This window comes from Trachurus trachurus, assembly GCF_905171665.1.
Source record: "Trachurus trachurus genome assembly, chromosome: 3".
In the NCBI taxonomy this organism is placed as follows: domain Eukaryota; kingdom Metazoa; phylum Chordata; class Actinopteri; order Carangiformes; family Carangidae; genus Trachurus; species Trachurus trachurus.
Window position 1 is genome coordinate 2,729,008 of NC_139893.1, and position 21,286 is coordinate 2,750,293.

Sequence of the window (21,286 nt, forward strand, 5' to 3'; positions counted from 1 at the left end):
GTTATTCTTTGTTGACCCAACTCTTGGGTTGAATATTCAACCCAAGAGTTGGGTTATGCTAACTACAACGTTGGGTTATTTTTACACCCTTAACCCAACGAATGGGTTACTCACTGAAAAATAACCCAATTATTTGAACAACCCAGGAATTGGGTTAAATTCATAGCCTATAACCCTGAAAATGAGTTACATTCTGGAAAAATAACCCAAAAGTTTAACACCACACCAATAACTCAGAAATTGGGTTACAGAGATAACCCAACATTTTTTTAGTGTGTAATAAAGAAATGTAGATTTTCATTATGTTTGATGAAGTGAATCTCATTTTCTACAAAGGGACACGTTCTTAATCAAATCTAAAGCCAAGTGTTGGAGGCTCTGAAGGTTTATTCTTTTTATTTGTCAGTGGGACTCACAGTGTTTTTGTGGCGACTGCTGTAAAAAACCTGTTAAACTCTTGTTTCTCCTTTGTGCAACAGAACAGCTTCACTGTGGCCTTTTCAGGCAGGGGAGGGCAAACAAAGGATAATTAACCTGTCTGTTCCTGCTGTGCGCTCATTATCATACACTCCCGAGTCGACTCGAGTATCGATCACAGCTGGTGTCGCCACATCTGGAGTTTGGCTTGATATTTCTGTGACATTTCAGACCCGAGAAACCTTTTTCCTTGTCTGAATGATGAACTTCCTTTTATTGTATTTTCACAAAGCCAGTAGCTCTTAGAAAGGGTAAAAATAAAGGATTAGTGTTTGCTTGCATGCATTCACCTGTGTTGTTGTGTTGTGCTTTTACCACGCTCTGTTTCTCTGTCCCTCATCCTCTCCTCTCGCTCTGTACTTAACACTATAACCAATTTCATCCCCTGTGCTCTCAGCAGTCTTATCTCACCTGCACACAATAACTCCAGACCGCAGGACATCTTTCATTTGCTACCTCACACAATTAAAGCACGGGAAGAGTCTGGCAGCTCACGGAGATCAGCGAGGGATTAGAGATGTTCTGTCTCCACGGCCTATTACATCCTGCTGGATTTGACCGGTCATCGTTGTTTCTATACCTTTGTTTCGGGCTTCAACCATGGATCATTTCTCTCTGCTAATGGCTTGTTAGCGCCTTCTCATCTCTGGTAGGCTACCTGTGATGCCTTGTTATCCTGAGAGTCAGCAGACGCCTCAGTCTCTGCAGAAACTCTCTGGGTATCAGGTAAATTACAGCAGTCAGACGGAGAAAACACTTCCATCATGCCATCGCCCCCAATGACATTTCATCATGACTCACTCTCAGATGCTTTTTTTTGCAGCATGAGGTTGGCACTCTGCTTCACAATAACATTCAGCTTCATAGGTGATAAGAGTGGTGTTAACATCAAGAGTCTCTAAACAATTATATGAATTCAAAAGCCACAGCATCTGTCATGACGATCAACACCACAAACACATTAAAGCAGATATCAGCTTCACGGCCGTTTCGGCTAATGCTGCGTTCAAGGCAGGCTTTTGAAACCGTAAGTTACAGCTTCAAGTCACAACTACGACTTGGTAGCGTTCCAGGTAACCCGTAGCTCGTGTTTTTACCATCCTGTTGTCTGTGAAAGTTCCCTATAACGGCCACTCGTAACTTCCGACCCGTGAACTCGTACCAGATCGAACTGGTATGACTTCACAGGAAGGAAAAACACAAAGTACGAGTTTCTTTGAACGCACCATGAGTTAGCAGCCCCCGCCCTTGTCAGGCATCAATTGGTCCTCGTGCTACGTCACCACATTCACGCGCATCCCTTGGCTGCACACACAGCCCTTCATGCCGTTCTCTCTCCTCATTGGATAACACTTGTATCCCACAAGGAAAATTTTCTCCTCGGGTTACAGCAGAGCAGAGTGACGGAGAGACTCGTGTTTAGGCTGAAATACTTCATGTAAGTGATTGCTGACGGAAAATAGGACTATTTAGGACTTATATTAACAAAAACATTCCACTGATATCTGCTTTAATGACACGCTGTAATAATAACTCAGATGAGCCTTTAACTTTCCCTCTGGCACCATCGTGTGGTCAAACCTGGTTCAACACTTTTATCACCAAACACCTGCAGAACCACCACTTACTCTCATTCTCACCATGAATCTATTGAATCCGTTCACTTTTACAGTACAAGATGAGAGTCGATGTGAGGGGCAGAGGATGTTTTTATACCGGCATTGTCTTTTACACTGTAAAAACTCAAAATCTTTCCAAGAATATTTGTTCTTATTTCTTGTCAAAATGTCTCAATTTTAGTCAAAACTAATCTCTTTCCACTTAAAATAAGACTCATCACCTAAGGATTAACTTGTTTTTAGATCATTTTCACTTGTTTCAAACTAATTTTCAATTGAAATAAGTGGAATAATCTGCCAGTGAAAGCAAGGTTTTTGTGCTTGTAATAAGAAAGAAAAACTTGCTCCACTATCAGATTTTTTTTTGCTTTAAAAAAGTAAAAAGTGTCTAAAAAAAAAACAAGCTACTTTTTAATGTGATGAGTCTTATTTTTAGTATAATTAGATTTGTTTTGACTAGAAATGACATTTTAACAAAAATATATTTTTGGTAAGATTTTGAATTTTTGCAGTGTAGTTTTATACGGTTTTAATTTGCTTTACTCTTTTATATTGTATGATGTAAAGGCCTTTGTAACCCTGTTTTGAAACGTGCTATGTAAATAATGTTTATTATTATATATCATCTTAACCATGTGCAATATTACGGGGTAAGTACTCCAATATGTAGGCTACAATATTGTAAATATTCGAAAACTGTCAACTTGTGTGTTGTAAGTCCATAAACTAAACATACCTCTGTGCTGTTCAGTGATGTTTTATTTTATAGTTTTCACTGCTGTGTGTTGTTTTACAGTCAGGATTAACAGATTATTTTTTGTTGTATTATTGTATTGATAAAAATGTATTGTAAATTCTCATTAGCAAAAACTTAGTAGTGATGTTATTTTATGGACCTCCAACTTCCTGTCTGTTCTAGTCACATGACACCGGCCTAATGACCATGTGAATATATAGACAATAAATATACAGATATAAATATTAACACAACTATATAAAAGAATCTACTACTAAAAAAAATAGATCAATTAAAATCTCAACAGTCACAACATTACACTTGCCAAACATTAGCATTGAGTCGATATACTGTACAGTCGATGCTGTGGAGAACTCACCACTTAACCCCCCCACCACACACACACACACACACACACACACACACACACACACACACACACACACACACACCTATATTCAGTATTCTCACCATGGCAACCACTCAGATATCTATGCAGCAGAGAAAACAACAACAACAACAACAACAGCAGCTTCTTTACATTCTGGTGGTTTAACGCCCTCTGACCTCACAGGAAGTTCAGGTCCTGTGCATTCGGGTGAACAAAACAAAACAACAACTGATCTGTTGGAGTTTGTTGTAAATTCAGCTTTTTGTGAAGTGAGTGTAATAATTAACAAGGTTTATTGTTAAAATCTGAATATACTACCCATGAATAAAAGTGTATAATCACTATAGAATAAAATCTGTTTGGTTTTCATAGCCTCATAATTATTCTTTTATATACATGGCCTAAAGGGAAAATCCAGCCAGTCAGAGAGCACGTTTCAAGAGTTTCACGTTCATAAATAAACCAAGGAAGAAGGAGGAGGATGCAACAGGTGCAATTAGACTTCCAATACAGAGACTCAGTAGGCTATGAAGGAACATAACTCAAAAACTTACATTATCAATTACTTCATTTTTATTTGTTCCATGTATGCACATTTTCAAGTCATACATCACTGACAAAAATGATAACAGATTATAATTTACACATTCCATGCAGGATGAAGAAAACTTTTCTCCTCTTTTTCCTGCCCCCTAATCAATTCATTTTGAAATTAGAACTAGAAGGCAAGGCAGTTTTATTTGTATAGCCCATTTTTCCAAGCAGTTTGTCTCAAGAAAGTCCTTCACAGGGAATCATTTATTGTGCTTGCCTTTCTTGTTCATCTGTCCTAAACAGCCAACAGCGCGTATCACTGCTCTTGGCGGTTATATTAGTAAATTATAATCTTAAGGGTCTCAGGTATGTACAGTAATGTCTATTTACGTTCTTATCTTTCACCTCCGACCCTCCATGATCTCCAATTCTTCTCCACATCTTCCTTTTCTCCCAATGTGTGGGACTAGTTTATGCATGATTAATTGATATGGATGAATATCAAAATATGAAGCCCTAAGATTGGGGAGGTCATTTTTTTTAAAGCCTGCTGATGTCATCAGTGTCTGTGTAAGAAACTACCCGTTCATTTGCATCGTACTGAAGGAGACCAGAGATGGAATATGGAGTCAGAAATACATTTGTCAAACATTATGTTCCACCATTTCAATCATTTCTTTTTAGATGTGAATCTAAAATGTGAAAAATGTGAAATCTGAAAATACATTTGTTCAATTTTTAATAATGATCTGCAGCCATGGTCTCCAAGGGCTTTAGCTACATGTCATCATAACAAGAAAACAAGCAACTCAATTATGGCCAATAACTTCCTAAATAAAATGTGATTTTGATCATTATGATTTTCTGAAAACCAAATCAGAGACAAATATTGATGTTGTTTAGTTACAGGCAGAGCTCCTGTGCAGGACACACACACACACACACACACACACACACACACACACACACACACACACACACACACACACACACACTCGGCTGCTCTGAAGTCGCTCAGCAGTAGTTTTTTTGTCTCCCACATCGTTGTCCCAGTTATTTTAGAACTTTTATTTTGAAAAACTGAACTCCTGTCTCTCAGATAGTCCGTTAATCCGCCAGTCAGTCAGTGAATCAGTCAGTCCGTCAGTCAGTGAGTCCGTCTGTCCGTGTGTCCGTCGGTGGATGTGATGGAGCATCTGCAGCCCAACGCGTCGTCGCGCAGCGTCACAGCTCCTCTCCAAACCTCGGCGGCTCAGGCGCAGCGGACGATGTGGCTGAGCGGCGTGGCCATCGCCTCGGTCTACGGGCTGATCAGCGTGCTGGGGCTGGTGGGAAACATCACGCTCATCAAGACGTTTTGTTCCGCCAAGTCCAGCCGCAACGTGCCCAACCTGTTCATGTCCAGCCTGGCGCTGGGGGACGTGCTGCTGCTGCTGACCTGCGCTCCGGTGGACGCCAGCCGGTACCTGTCCGAGGAGTGGCTGTTCGGCCGCGCGGGATGTAAGGTCATCCCCTTCATCCAGCTCACCTCGGTCGGAGTGTCCGTGTTCACACTCACCGCGCTCTCTGCGGACAGGTAGGACACTAGACCAGACTTCTTCTGTTTATTTTATTTAATTTAACCAGGAATAATCCCATTGAGATTTGAGTTTGAGTTTATTTCGATCAGCAAAAAACATAAATAGAACCACAAAAAAACAGTTACACATCCCTCTAAAAGCAGGGCTGCATGGCTGATGGAAAGGGTCAGCAGGGCCGGCCCTAGCATTTTGGTGGCCCCCTAAACAAGATTTTTGTTTGTGGCCCTGCACTCTAAGCGCAAACACCAAATCACTGGTTAAAACTGAATACAGACGTGTTTATGCCCTCTGAGGTTTGAGGCCATTTTCTCGACTTTTACATATTTTCTTAAATTTATCTTGTGTAACAATACTCAAGTGTTTTATGTCTAAATATTAGAACCTCCACTCTAAGTACACTGAGGCCAATTTGTCCTAGAACACTGTATAAAGAAATTAATTATTTCTTTAACCCAAATGCTGGAAATTTGAGGTCTGCTTTATGAAAAATTTCAAATCCCTTGTGAAAACACTCCTTCAGTCATGAGAATGAACTGTTTTGGTGCTTGAAATAGGATATGAATACAGTAATATATAAGTGTAGAAAACAAGTCTAAAATGAAATTTTGTAAAATCGCTTTTTGAGCATAAATGTTGTCATTCTGCCGTTCTATTTTCACCAAATGTCTCAAATGTGAGATAAAAGAAGCTGAATATTGACTTTAAATTACATATAAAGCTCATAGCGTGCACGTGCAGACCTCAGGATGTTTAAATGACTTGAATGAACCCCGGTACCTTTCTGATCATGTGGCCCCCCACCTAACGGCTGTGGCCCTAAACAACCGCATAGAGTGTCTGTGCCAGCGGCCACCGGCCCTGAGGGTCAGGGCTGAAGCTACAAGCTTATAGATGCCCTAACCTTTACACCATACATGTAAATATATGTATATACAGTACCTTTACATAAACAAACAATAGAATAGAATAGAATAGAATAGAATAGAATAGAATAGGTACTTTATTGTCATTCAAAATACACAGTGTGCATAGAACAAAATTTCGTTTCACTGACTCTTGGCACAAACAGAAATATATGTGTATATATATATATATAAATAAATAAAAAAACAAGACAAGTGAGGTTGATCGGTCAGTAAAGTGCTCTATGTGCATATGTGCAAAAAGAATACTATTTTATATTTAAAAGGATCACAGTTAAAATGTTAAAAATGTTAAAAGGATCACAGTTAAAATGTTAAACATGTTAAAAGTGGCATGTGCAAAAGTTAAGAATTCAGCCGTATTGGAGGTTCAGCAGTCTTATGGCCTGGGGGATGAAACTGTTGCAGAACCTGGTTGTTCTGCTCCTCATGCTGCGATACCTCCTCCCAGAGTTCAGCAGTGAGAACAGTTAGCATACATGTATGCAATCTACACACATATACACACACCTACATGTACATACTCAGCAAATACCAAGCAAAAAATAGACATTTAACATTTGTCAAATCATTTCTACCTACATTTACAGTAAATCATTCCCCACCTTCAACACTGTATCTTTCCAAAATGAACATTTTTAACTTATTTTTTAAATTGCACCAGATTTTTACTTTTTTTTTTTTTTTTATCTCATCAATTAACTTGTTCCACAGCTTCACCCCACAGACAGATACACACATGCTTTTCAGAGTAGTGTGAACAATTGGTTGTTTAAAAAGAGATTCAGAATCTCTTTTGCAAGGGGGTCCTGCATGGCCAAGAAAGCAGCACAGTACATCCATATTAAAAAGTACACATTTGGACAATATCAATCAACAAAACAAACATAAAAACAGCTAAAACAGTGACAGCAAATCACATCATTACAGTATAATTACCAGCTGCGTTCGGTGAGAGAACATGTGCATGCAGCAGTCAAATAGTCCTTGATCCTATAGCTTTAACATCTTCCATACTTGGGAGATAATCCAATTTAAGATGACTCTGTGATTTATACCAGGACGAGGGTGCGAATGCTTTGAAGGCACTTTCCCCAAAGACAAAGACAACCTGAAGAAAAAGGAGGAAAATTCTCCAAAACATCCAGATGTAGTCGTCCTGACGCAGCACAGACTACTAGAGCTCCAGGCCACGTGGAGCCACGGACACAACAGATGTTTTTTTGTTTTTTTTTATCACTGAAATTTTAATAACCTGCAAATATTTGATCATGGATCGATCATGAGAGTAAAAAGCTGCTGCAGGGACAGACAGAGCTGTGGCACCAGGCCAGAATCAATCATCTCTTATTGGTTGTCAATGAACGACTTCAAACCTTTGACATTAAGATTCATTTAATCCATGTGGATGATAATTCATTTTTTTAACACACATGTCAAACACCTGCACCATGTGTGTGTGTTTCAGCTCTGCACTGAGTCCTCATTAACCGCTGTCACTTCCAGCTTTCCTACTTTTTTTTTACTGTGGCATCCTCTTGGTCTAAGAAACCTGATGAAAAGAAAATGAGAAGGAAACAGAACTTTGAGTTTTAATTGACTTCATCCTCATCACAGTGAAGGTGCACGATTTATATTAAAGGACTAAAAAAAGTCTGTCTCTATTTCCACACACAGTCATTTTCTTTCTTTCTTTCATTTTCTTTTCTTTTTTTCAGCATCGGCTAATTGGTCAGTTCAAATAAAACTCTTCTACTAGACCTGTGAATAATGTGTGAACCATGTAAGTTCTGGTACACTATATTTTCTGCTGTACCCGCTGTACATAAATATTGAATATATTTAAGGTTTGCAATGCATCACATAGTATATTAGAAATGCGTAACTATAATGCATAAGTGCAGGTTATACGTGTAAACTGTAAATGTGCACAGCTGCAACAAACTTGTGAATATCCTGTACTCAAATTTCACATACATTTGCAGTTATAATTTGAATGTTCTTTGAGAGTTACACAAGGTTAATGAGATAGATGCATGTATGTATAAGTACAATTATTTATTCATTATAATTGCTAAAGTAATTCATTAATTAAATGTGTACAATGAGAGCAAATAATTAGAGAAAGAACTCAAAAACTAGATCAGATTCAGATTCAAGAGGGGAAGGAGTGACAAACGTCACTGGCCATGCTTTTATTTTGAAAGTGGAAGTACAGGTGTAACAGGATGACCTTTCACTTCCAGGTCAACGTGAACAGGTGAGGTTCTGATCTCAGTTTGTCCCCTGTGGATTAATAATAATATAATAAGTCCATATAGTTATATTAAGGTTTAAATACTACAATACCCATGAGTCTTTGTGGCCGTTGTCATGCAGAAGAGGCCACAAATATAAAACTATTATTCTTTGCAGTTGAACTCTTCCAGAATCTAAAAGTGAATTGAACCAGCAATTTAGTTAATTTCCCAAAATGCAACAGGGAGTTGTTATTTTGAATTATGGGTTATTTGAACTATCGGACACACACAGACACACACACACACACACACACTGGCTTTAGATGTGTTTTTATAATCAGCTCCAACTGAACTTAACACTGTGCAGAATTACAAAAAAAACCCAATTAGTTTCAGCTTCACAGCTTCTCCGACTCTTCACAGTTCACGCCATGAAAACCAAACTAAATCAAAAACAACACCACCGGCGTCATGCTACAACTGCAGACACTGTGACATTTCTTTGTATTTTGGGATGTTGTACCGTATAGTTTCTGGTGGATCGGTTCAGCCACAGGAGTGACACAGTTGGAAGAAAGAAGGAGAAACCATTTGCACATGAGCTCGTTCCTGCTACAGTCAGTCTGCAGCTGTATTTCCCACTTAAAGGTGCTGACAGTTTTTTCCACATTACGAATTAATGAATGTGTGTGTGTGTGCGTGTGTGTGGGATGGAGGGGGGGGGGACTTTATTCAGTTGGATGAGCTTCTCTGTCTATTATCAATCAATAAGTTTAATTGCGCAGCTGCAGCAGAAGGACGCTCTTCTAAAGGTTGGGCAGAGTTGATGCATTAGAAGTGAAGCACCGTCTGAAGGAGTGAGTGTTGATGGGTTTTCACTTACATTCATTTCACTTCAATAATTCCAGCTGTGTCTCTCGGCTCTGCATAAACGCTTCAATCTTCTTCTTCTTAAAAAAAAGAAAAAGAAAATCAGTGTATTTGTCACAAGTGGGAGAAAATTACAAATGTTTTGCTTTTTGCACATCACCACCTTCTGTCACCTTCTCCAAAAACACCAGAGACAAACATCCCAGTGTAAACAGAACAGCTCTCACAACACCATGATTGTTGTTATTATTTTTTTATGCACACCTTCAAATCGCTCTGTTTGCTTTTTAGATGCTGTTTCTCTATAGTTGCTCTATTTTTAGATGCACTGTCATTGTTAGTGACATTCAACAACATAACAACATAAACATCCTGTGCAGTAGCGTGCACGGGGGGGCCCTCGTGGCCCAATTGTTGAAAAATGCTTGCTAAAGTGCCCTCTTGGAAGCCAAAACACGTGTTAAAACAGGCCAAATCTACGTTTTTTTAGTCTTAAGGTATCAATATTAAAACAGGCCAAATCTACGTTTTTTTAGTCTTAAGGTATCGATATTAAAACAGGCCAAATCTACGTTTTTTTAGTCTTAAGGTATCGATATTAAAACAGTCGCTACGGTCTCACTCTTGTCATTTTCTGAAACTTCGCAGCCCTGAAAGTGCCCTCTAGGAGCCACATCTGGGAGCCAAAACATGTGCTAAAGTGGCCTCTTGGGAGCCAAAACGTGTGCTAAAGTGCCCTCAGGGGAGCCAAAACATGTGCTAAAGTGCCCTCTTCAGTGGCGAGGACGCGCTATTATGTGCCCTTTTTTTTCCTTTTCGCCCCTGCGAAAAAGTCTGTGCGCGCCACTGATCCTGTGTATTATAGAGTTTAGCTACACACGGGTAAAACTAATCCACTAATTCAATAGTAGGCTAACTGAGACCTTTATGGTTATTTTGGATGCTATAGGTATGACGCCACAAATGTGTTAGAGAAAAAGGACATTTGTAATATATATATATAGCTCTAGAAAAAATAAAGAGACCACCACTCCAAAATGTTCTTAATAAATCAGCTTCTACATGTATGGCAGCCATCGATTCCAGTGTCTATTGAACTCCAACACAAGCACACATCACTCTACTTAGCTGATCACTGAACCAAATCAGATTTAATGAGGAAGAAAGATTATAAATACTTTTTTTTTTTTTAAACTGCTGCGATTAAAAATTGGGATTATTCCACCAATGTTGATTTCTAAACTCTTTCTAAGTTTAAAAAGTAGTGTTGTTTTAAAATGAATATGAACTTGTTTTCTTTGCATTATACGGTAAGGTCTGAAAACACCGGCACTTTTTTGTTATTTTGACCTGTTGCCATTTTCTGCAAATAAATGCTCTAAATGACAATATTTTTATTTCCAATTTGGGAGAAATTTTGTCAGTAGGTTATAGAATGAAGCAAAAGCGTTCATTTTACTCAAACACATAGCTATGAATAGTAACCAGAGGAACTGATCATTTTGAATTGGTGTCTTTATTTTTTTCCAGAGCTATCTGAAACATTTGGGGCCCAACACTGACCCCTGGGGGACACCACAAGCAATGTACAAACATATATTTTGTGCACCTCATTTACTATTGAGTAGATTCAGTGTTAAATTGAATTGAATTGAATTGAATTGAATTGAATTGAATTGAATTGAATTGAATTGAAGATTTGTGTAGTTTTTCTGCAATTCCCAAATAACATTATTTTTGTTCTGCTCAGATTTAATGATAACCAATTTATATCAAACCATGACTTTAATTTGCTAATTTCTGAGTGAATCAGTTCTAATATAGTACTTAAACATGACCTGAACAGAAGATACTTGTATCATCTGCAAACAAACATGTTTTAAAACATCTGAAGTGTTACATATGGGGCCCAGCATCGACCCCTGGGGGACACCACAAGCAATGTCCAAACTTGTAGAGCAGCAATCTCCTAATCTGTCAAACTATTTCCATTTACCAAAGTAACTAATAACCCAGTTCGCAACAACCTGCCTGATACCATAAAGGTAATGTTGTTTTTTTTATTAATATTTTATGATATTTTGTGTCGAGGGCACATTTAGATTTAATATTAAAGGGACAACGAGGAGTTTCTGTTCGGTTATAAAAAAGTCTCACGTTAATGTGGATGAATCTCCGCTACCCACACTTGTTAATGGGCCCATTTTCGATAAATATATCGTTCTGTCTCTATCGTTATTTTGTTATTATTAGTGGTGGCGGAGATGCTGGTCGAGCCGACCAGCGTTTTTTACTTTCGGTTTCGCAACGAGTCATGAGAATAACGCCGCCGAATCGCCGTTTATGGTGGGAACTACGACGGTATGTGATCGTCTTCCAACCTCTGACTTTAATTCTTGATGAATGAAAACATGAGTCCGTCTTGCGCCGGTCAAAAGAATTTTACGATGCGCGCGGAGGCTCATAAATGTAATGTGAAAACGCTTTGCTTTTCCAAAACTCCTCGTTGTCCCTTTAAATATATAATCCTGTGTTCATATCCATAGAAGAGAAGTGGAGCGAAGTGCAACAGGTTTTCTATGTGGGAAGCTGTATTGGTATGTGTTGTATTGTTGTGTTGAAGATGTTATCCATTTAGGAGGACAACTTCTTCAAATAAATGTCCATGAATCAGCAGGTAATCAGTCGATGAAAGGAAAATAAAACACTTTAAAAGCTGAAGGTTTTCCTCAAGTTAAAACACTAGCCCAGTGATGAACAGGTTCGCCTGCAGCTCCAACAAACTGTCCTTCAATCAAATGTGCTTTATACAGACTAATTATAATTAATTAATAACTACAGACAAGAGAAGAAAGATGAGGACTCTGCTTTAACAGGATGAAATTAAATAGACTAACATGGAAGTGAATGGAACAAGGACAACAGCAATTTACTGCCTTTTGTCAAAACCTTTTTGTTGCTTTTGAACAGGATTAAACCTGACCACCAGCTTCTTATTCTCTGCTTTAGTTCCTCATAACTTCACCTGGTCTGACACTTTTACCGCTTCATACTTAGATCAATGATAAGACAACGTTAAACTTGCTTTAGCTAGACACTTGATTTTACTCAAATGGAAATCTCAAACTCCTCCTTCGCATACGGTATGGATAAGAGAAGTGCTTCATTTCATCCAACTACAAAATGAAGCTGTGACATGTCAGATCTGGGACTGATCAACAGATTTCACCCATTTCTTCAGCATTTTTTCTTTTACTTTTTAAATGTATTTTATACCGATATTATTCACACATCTTTACAATGCTATCTTATAGAGCTTGTTTTCGTTGGTTTTGTTCTTTCGTTGTAGTTTTTTTCCTCTCTTGGTTCTTTTTTTGGTCTTTTCTGTTTTTATCCTGTCTGCCACTTGCCACTTTGTTCTATTTGAAAATATCATAGATATAGATATTGGGAAACAGATGTGGGAAAAAAATGCTTTAGCTACTTTGTCCTTTTAGCTCTAACTGGTAATGACACAGGACGACTGGAACTTATTAACATTTAAAGGGATAGTTCAACATTTTGGCGAATTGGCCCATTGCCATAATCCCTATAGTCATAGCAGTAGGTTTGTTACCTTTAATTGTCGGTGCAAGCTATTTTTAGAACGGCGGAGCAGAGCCGTGAGCTGCTCAGAGCTACGCTACGGAGGCTCATGGAATTTCTTGGTTTCCCTCATCAAACTCATCAAATACACAATCCAACAACTCCAAAACGCTCTGGTGGACAAGTTGTGACCTGCACATTCACCACGCTATGAGATAATAACACAACGTTACCACACAGAGTTGTTTTAGAGGGAAATACAGAGACTGCTTGATGAAAAACTGTCCCTGAAGGCAACGAGCATCAGCACTTTTGCATGAATTTCCCTCTAAAACAACTCTGTGTGGTAACGTTGTGTTATTATCTCATAGCGTGGTGAATGTGCAGCTCACAACTTGTCCACCAGAGCGTTGTGGAGTTGTTGGATTGTGTATTTGATGAATTTGATGAGGGAAACCAAGAAATTCCATGAGCCTCCGTAACGTAGCTCTCAGCAGCTCGCCGCTCTGCTCGCACCGACAATTAAAGGTAACGAACCTACTGCTATGACTATAGCGATTATGGCAACGGGACAATTTGCCAAAATGTTGAACTATCCCTTTAACATTTAATTAGACAAAATGAAGTGATGAAAAACTATAATTCCGTCTCACATCCTCTGTCATATCAGGTACAAGGCCATCGTGAAGCCGCTGGACATCCAGACCTCGAGCAGCACCAGCAGCATCGTCCTGCGGGCGGCGCTCATCTGGCTCTTCTCCCTGGTGCTGGCCGTCCCCGAGGCCGTCTTCTCCGACCTGCACACCTTCAACGTCACCTCCACCAACGAGAGCTTCGTCACCTGTGCGCCGTACCCCCACGCCGGGGAGCTGCACCCCAAGATCCACTCCATGGCCTCCTTCCTCATCTTCTACGTCATCCCCCTGCTGGTCATCTCCGTGTACTACACCTTCATCGCCCGGAGCCTGATGAGGAGCGCCTCCGACCTGCCTGTCGAGGGCAACGTGCACGCAAGACGACAGGTCAGAGCTACTGTGACGCTCTCACAGTCTTTATGAATAAATACTGAGGTTATTTCATTCATTAATTAGTCAGTTATCTGTAATTTATTTGGTTAAATAAACGGATACGCCAACATTTTTTTTCCGTGTCTTGCCTCACTCCCGAGTCCATGACCAGCAGATAGACACCATCCTTTCGACTGTGCGTGCAGTAACAAGGGAGATACGAGCAGAGCTGGCGCACCGCTAATTAGCTTAGCTCAAACACTGGAAGTGTATAGGTAGTGTTAGCCTGCCTCCACCTAAAGTCACTAATTAGCTTAGCTCAAACACTGGAAGTGTATGGGTAGTGTTAGCCTGCCTCCACCTAAAGTCATCAGAGAAACTCTTCAGCAACTCTAAACGGAAACCGGCGGGCCGATCTTCGTCTCAGAGCTGACAAAACTCTCCGGTAAGGCATCTTGAGCGGTCAAATGCCGGTAACGGGACCAGATCGGTCAAAACGGAGGGTTCAAGCAAAGACGGTTTATTTTGGTTCAAGCTAGCTACATCGAGGGTAGGTTAGCTTCCTGTTTCAAAGTAAAAACACAAATTCTATCATCTTTCTGTATGTAAAGGGCAACGGGTGTTTTATTTTGTGAAAGTAACCGGAAGTGCGTTGGTCACAACGGCTAGCTTGAGTAGCGCCAAATTTGTCCGAACAAAATTGTAAACAGCTGGTATTTAGACAAATTAACGACACACATGCTGATCTAAACGGCTACTTTCTCGCTAAACATGTTTGAAATGTCGATAAAGTGATATATTTACAGAGTTTAGAGCTAAAATGAAATCAGCTTCTGACTCGGGTAGGAGGCAGGCTAACACTACCTATACACTTCCAGCGTTTGAGCTAAGCTAATTACGGGCGATACGGCTCTATCTCCCTTGTTACTGCACGCACAGTCGAAAGGATGGTGTCTATCTGCTGGTCATGGACTCGGGAGTGAGGCAAGACACGAAAAAAAATGTTGGCGTATCCCTTTAAAGGCAACCAGGAGCTAGTTTAAATCTTTTCTGACACTTGGAAATACAGATTTATTAGCCAAGTTTCTATTTAGAAATGAAGACTTCATTAATTTTGCATATAGCCCCCAAAGTTTCCAGACACATCACCAATGACATGATGACCCCAGTGACCTCAGCCGTCGCTACAGCCTTGATCACTACTCATATTTTTCACAGTTAATGCTGCAGAAATATAAAATGACATCTTTAATGTCACTTTACAGTAATTCTTTTTGTAATAACCCACAGGTTGAGTCCAGGAAGCGCTTGGCGAAGACCGTGCTGGTGTTTGTTGGTCTCTTTGCAGTGTGTTGGCTTCCCAGTCACATCATCTACTTATACCGCTCCTACCACTACTCCCAGGTAGATGAGATAAATACTGTTCATCTGTGAGTCTAATGCAGATTTATGGTCTGTTTTTCCTTATTTCACACACAACTATTTGCATTTTTATTCTACTTACTGTTATTTACTCTTTTATTAGCTTGTGTTATTTTACCTAGCTGACTTTTATTTATTTTCATGTCTGTGTAACACACTTTGGTCAACTTGGTTGTTTTTAAATGTGCTCTATTTGTTTTTAAATGTGTAGACTTCATTTATTGCATTTCATTGGTTCTTTAATTGCTGTTTATGACCACGTACCAATACCAATCAAATCGGTTATTATGTAAATGACTTAGACTTAGATTTAGACTTTCTTTATTGTCATTGCACAAAGAAACACAACAGTGATTTTTGGCAACGAAATGTCGTTGCTTGGCTTCCGAAAGGACACAGAAATAGACAATTTAAATAGATCTGTAAACAATACAAAAATATAAATATAAATATCATCTATATAATTGGTGCAAGTAAAAAAGAGCTGAATAATAATAAAATAATAATAGAGGTGTAAAAAATAAAAATGTATTAAGAACATTAGCAGCTGGGTGGAGATTATTGCACATCAAATGAGTGTTAAAGGGACAACGAGGAGTTTTGGAAAAGCGAAGCGTTTTCACACTACATTTATGAGCCTCCGCACCGTGAAATTCTTTGACCGGCGCAAGACAGACTCATGTTTTCATTCATCAAGAATTAAAGTCAGAGGTTCAAAGAGGTTCACATACCGTCGTAGTTCCCACCATAAACGGCGATTTGGCAGAGTTATTCTCATGACTCGCCACAAAACCGAAAGTAAAGAAACGCTGGTCGGCTCGCCCAGCATTTCCACCACCACTAATAATAACAAAATAACCATAGAGACAAAACCATAGATTTATAGAAAATGGACCATTAACAAGTGGTAACGGAGATTCATCCACATTAATATGAGACTTTTTTATAACCAAATAGAAACTCCTCGTTGTCCCTTTAAATGTCAGATTTTGCAGATTCAAAGTGTCCTATAAAATAATAACTCACTGAGACATGTTTCAGCTGGAAATAAAACATCTGGAGGAACATAACAGTCAGATGTTTTTTGTCTCTCTGCAGGTGGACACGTCGCTGGTTCACTTCGTGTGCAGCGTGGTCGCTCGTATCTTGGCCTTCACCAACTCCTGCCTGAACCCGTTCGCCCTGTACCTGCTGAGCAAGAGCTTCAAGAAGCAGTTCAACCAGCAGCTGTGTTGCTGCTGTCGCCTGCTGCTGCGCCGCTCCTCGCACAGCCCCACGCACTACAACACACACGTCACCTCTGTCCGCAGCACGCACTACTCCATGGCCAGTCTGACCGTCATCAACGGCAAACAGATCTGTCAGGAGGACTGTGTGTGAGTCTGTGTGTGTGTGTGTGAGTCTCTGTGTGTGTTGATGATGGTAATGCACTGCTGTGAGAAAAAAACAACTGTGCAGTAAACACTGAGTCTTATTTCTGTTATGTTGTTATGTTAAAATGTCTTATAAGTAATATTTGACTCTTTATCGTGAGCATTATGTGATTATGTGAAAATCTATGCAGTTGTTTTCGCTTCAGTTTCAAGTCACATCTGGAAATATAATCATGCAAAGTAAAAAAAAAAAAAAAATTCATACATAACATTTTGATACTATGACCACTGAAACACAGAGCTTTGCGGTAAAAGCTGAAGTTGCTAATACGAGCTGCATGCTGATCCTGAGCAGGTTTGTTTTGACCCTGTGTCAGCAAGTTAAAGGGATAGTTCAACATTTTGGCAAATTGGCCCATAAACCCTATAGTCATAGCAGTAGGTTCGTTACCTTTAATTGTCGGTGCAAGCTGTTTTTAGAACGGCGGAGCAGAGCCGTGAGCTGCTCAGAGCTACGCTACGGAGGCTCATGGGATTTCTTGGTTTCCCTCATCAAACTCATCAAATACACAATCCAACAACTTCACAACGCTCTGGTGGACAAGTTGTGACCTGCACATTCACCACGCTATGAGATAATAACACAACGTTACCAGACAGAGTTGTTTTAGAGGGAAATACAGAGACTGCTTGATGAAAAACTGTCCCTGAAGGCAACGTGCATCAGCAGTTTTGCATGAATTTCCCTCTAAAACAACTCTGTGTGGTAACGTTGTGTTATTATCTCATAGCGTGGTGAATGTGCAGGTCACAACTTGTCCACCAGAGCGTTGTGGAGTTGTTGGATTGTGTATTTGATGAGTTTGATGACGGAAACCAAGAAATCCCATAATGAGCCTCCGTAGCGTAGCTCTGAGCAGCTCACGGCTCTGCTCCACCGTTCTAAAAATAGCTTGCACCGACAATTAAAGGTAACAAACCTACTGCTATGATGACTATAGGGATTATGGCAATGGGCCAATTTGCTACTATCCCTTTAACATTTACTGATTAACACTACACACAAAGAGCAGCTGAGGCTGATGGGAATGTTGTGTCTGCAGATATTTGACCATAAACCAAAGTATTTTACAAACAGAGATTTTGACTCGAGAGGATAATTGGTAAATATCAAACCTCTGATGGCAGCACAATACTTGTGAATACATTTACATGCCAGACTCATAACAATGCTTGTGAAACAATCTGTAAAAAAAAGAATATATAGCATGTATGGAAAAGATTTATATTTGTAAAAAAGAAAAATAGTGAACTATGTAAACATCAGAGCTAAAACCTGTTCAGTGTCAGTGTTGAATGATCTCACAGTGAAATCAGAGATTACAACTAAACATTTGTTTAGTAAGTGTTTGTGAATTTATTGAGATTTATTATAAAGGTGTTTGTTTCCTGGGAGCTGAAGTTTCTGTGATGTGGTTAAAATCTCAGTGTTTTTTATTTGTTTTATTAAGTGATGTTGATTTATCTGACACTAAACCCAGGAAAAAGGTTTGTACAGAGGCAGATCCAGCGAGTTCAATGTCATATTCAGAGCTTTTCCTGGTCTCTGTTCAAAAGACTGTCCTGCCATTATTCTTCATTTTTGAAAAAGTTAAATCCATCCCTGAGGTCTCCATCCTGTCTTTGTATCTCAGCTTCAAATCTAAGATAGATCATTTATCTTTAAAAACAGATCAGGCTCAGACTATTCAATTTGGAAAATGCTCGGTAATTTCCTAAACAGCGCTGTCACAGTCATTGGGGATCTCCCTCTCTGCCTGTGTGCTGCGTTCAAGGTTGATAAGACTGCAGGGTGTCCACATGATGCAGCTTTAAACTGGGCATGAAACATCAACCAAAGAAAAGAGAGAGAAAGGTATGAAAAGAGCAAAACAGCAAGTGAATGAAAGTGGAAATGGAGTCAAGACAGAGGGGAAGAGGCATTGGCAGAAGGAGTAATTGTAATTGTGGTTTTATTTGTACAGCAGGATGTTATCAATTATAAACCAGTTATGAAGCTCAGGCTGAGGTAACTATGAGACATTATGGGATGAAGTGTCACTTTAGAAGTTTAGATTTCGTTCTGGGTGCAGAGTTCACTGACGACAATTACATTTTCCTTCTCTGAACATTAATCACTGCTAATAGAAACCAGTGTCAGTGTTTGGACAGAGAGAAACATCCCTGAAACTGTACAGAACCAGATGAAACCGGATTCTATGTTTTATATGGTGTTCATATGTGCTGTTTGTTCATATTGTTTATATACTGTATTGCTGGATATTTTACTGTGTGTGATATTTTGCCTACATCATGTTGCTGTTGCAGTGTTAACTGTGAAACTTACAGAGCCGTACTGTGATCTGTTGTCGAGCTAATTGTGTGAAAAATAAACAGTGGATGTGAATGTTTGAGTTAGAAATAATGTGTGTAATGTAATGCTGGTTTTTACTACATGTTCCTATGTCTACACTGCAAAAACTCAAAATCTTTCCAAGAATATTTGTCTTATTTCTTGTAAAAATATCTGGTAACACTTTACAATAAGGGTCCCTTAATTAACGTTAGTTAGTACATTATTAAGCATTAATTAAGTGTTTACAGATATATTAACAATCATTATTATGTATTACTTACACATTAATTAATGTAGCCTATTAGTAAGCAGTTAATTAATGTTTACTACTCAAAGTTAGTTAATACATTTTAAAGTTGAATAAGGTAATTAGTTATCATTATGTATGCATTACTCAGCATTAATTAAAGCAGAAGTAAGCGATCCGGTCGTTTTCGCTAATGCTGCGTTCCAGGCAGGCTTTTGAAATCGTAAATTACAGATTCAAGTCACAATTTACGACTTTGTAGCGTTCCAGGCAACCCACTCGTGTTTCTCCGACCTGTTTTACCGGTGAAAGTCACTATAACGGCCACTCGTAACTTCCGACCGGTGAACTCGTACCAGATCGAACTGGTACCACTTCACAGGTCGGAAAAACACAAGTTTCCTTGAACGCACCATAACAGTCCTCGTCGCTACGTCACCACATTCACGGCGTTCCTTGGCTGCACACACAGCCCTGCATGCCGTTCTCTCTCCTCATTGGATAAAAACTGTAGGATACGATAAATGTTTTCTCCTCGACTCAGAGCAGAGCAGAGGGACTGAGAGACCCGTGTTTCGGTCCAAACACTCTATGTAAGTGATTGCTGTCGGAAGATATAACTATTTAAGACTTATATTAACACAAATATATCACTCACTTCTGCTTTAACACATTAGTTTATATATGAATGCTTAATAATGTACTAACTAACGTTAATTAAGGGACCCTTATTGTAAAGTGTTACCAAATATCTTATTTCTAGTCAAAACTAATCTCTTTCCTCTTAAAATAAGACTCATTAACTAAAAATGTACTTGTTTTTAGATCATTTTCACTTGTTTCAAGCACATTTTCACTTGAAATTAGTAGAAAAATCTGCCAGTGAAAGCAAGTTTTTTGTGCTTGGAATAAGAAAGAAAAACTTGCTCCACTGTCAGATTTTTCTACTTATTTCAAGTGAAAATAGGCTTGAAAAAGGTAGAAAAGTGTCAAAAACAAGCTACTTTTTATGTGATGAGTCTTACTTTAAGTATAATTACATTTGTTTTGACAAGAAATTACATTTTGACTAGAAATAAGACAAATATTCTTTGTAAGATTTTGAATTTTTGCAGTGTATGTTCATTTTCATGCATTTCTCCTAAACGGACAGAAAGTTCAGTGTTTGTGTTTCATCTCACCAGCTCGAGACAAATCATAAAAAAAATCAATAAAAATGGCAGATTAGTGTGAATCACTCTCTGTATTGCACACTGCACAGCGATCCTCATGTGTTTATGGTCTCAGTTGTGTTGACTGTGTACACACACACACACCACATAGTTTCTGCACCGCTGTGTTCGCTGCTTGTGATTATTCTGCACTGTCACATGCCAGATTTACAGTTGCCATATCACACAAACACAATGTCCTAATTTGGTGCTTCACAGAGGGAGAGCACGGTGCCCAGGTTGCAGCGAGCTGGTGTATAATTCAGCCTGGATAATGTTTGTTTAATTGTGGTGCGAGTGCCTTGTCAAATCTCCGTCCTGCTCGGCCTCAACCCTCTACTTAACATGTCGTCTTTATGGTCGGGCTCATTCTGTGGGAAGGCTGGAATGTAAATATGGATTAGTTATTATCTTCTCAGTTTAAGGAATGATAGAAACACAAGTTAAGATGAAGAGAAAAGCACTTTTTTTAAAAGATAAATGTTTAAAATTCCTTTGCAGAGTTTCTGCAGGAACTCTGGAAGGTCGCTTTGAAAGACTTTTTAAGGCCAGGAATGGATCCTGTAAGAATTCAGCATAAATCCTGTAAGAAGATCAATCTCACCTCCTGCAGGAATTCAGGAGGAATGTTTGCTGCAGTGCATTTTCTGTGATGCATTTTTCTGGTATAAGGGAC

The 21,286-nt window shown here is 39.2% G+C and overlaps 1 protein-coding gene across 1 annotated transcript; it reads left to right on the forward strand.

Moving 5' to 3' along the window:
- Positions 1-5,025: 5,025 nt before the first annotated feature.
- On the forward strand, positions 5,026-16,764 carry LOC311004998 (gastrin-releasing peptide receptor-like; the record flags this gene model as incomplete). Its single annotated transcript, XM_083997265.1, has 4 exons — positions 5,026-5,333; positions 13,626-13,977; positions 15,253-15,366; positions 16,483-16,764. The coding sequence occupies 4 exons, from the start codon at positions 5,026-5,028 to the stop codon at positions 16,762-16,764; spliced, it is 1,056 nt and encodes a 351-aa protein (XP_083853391.1).
- Positions 16,765-21,286: the final 4,522 nt, after the last annotated feature.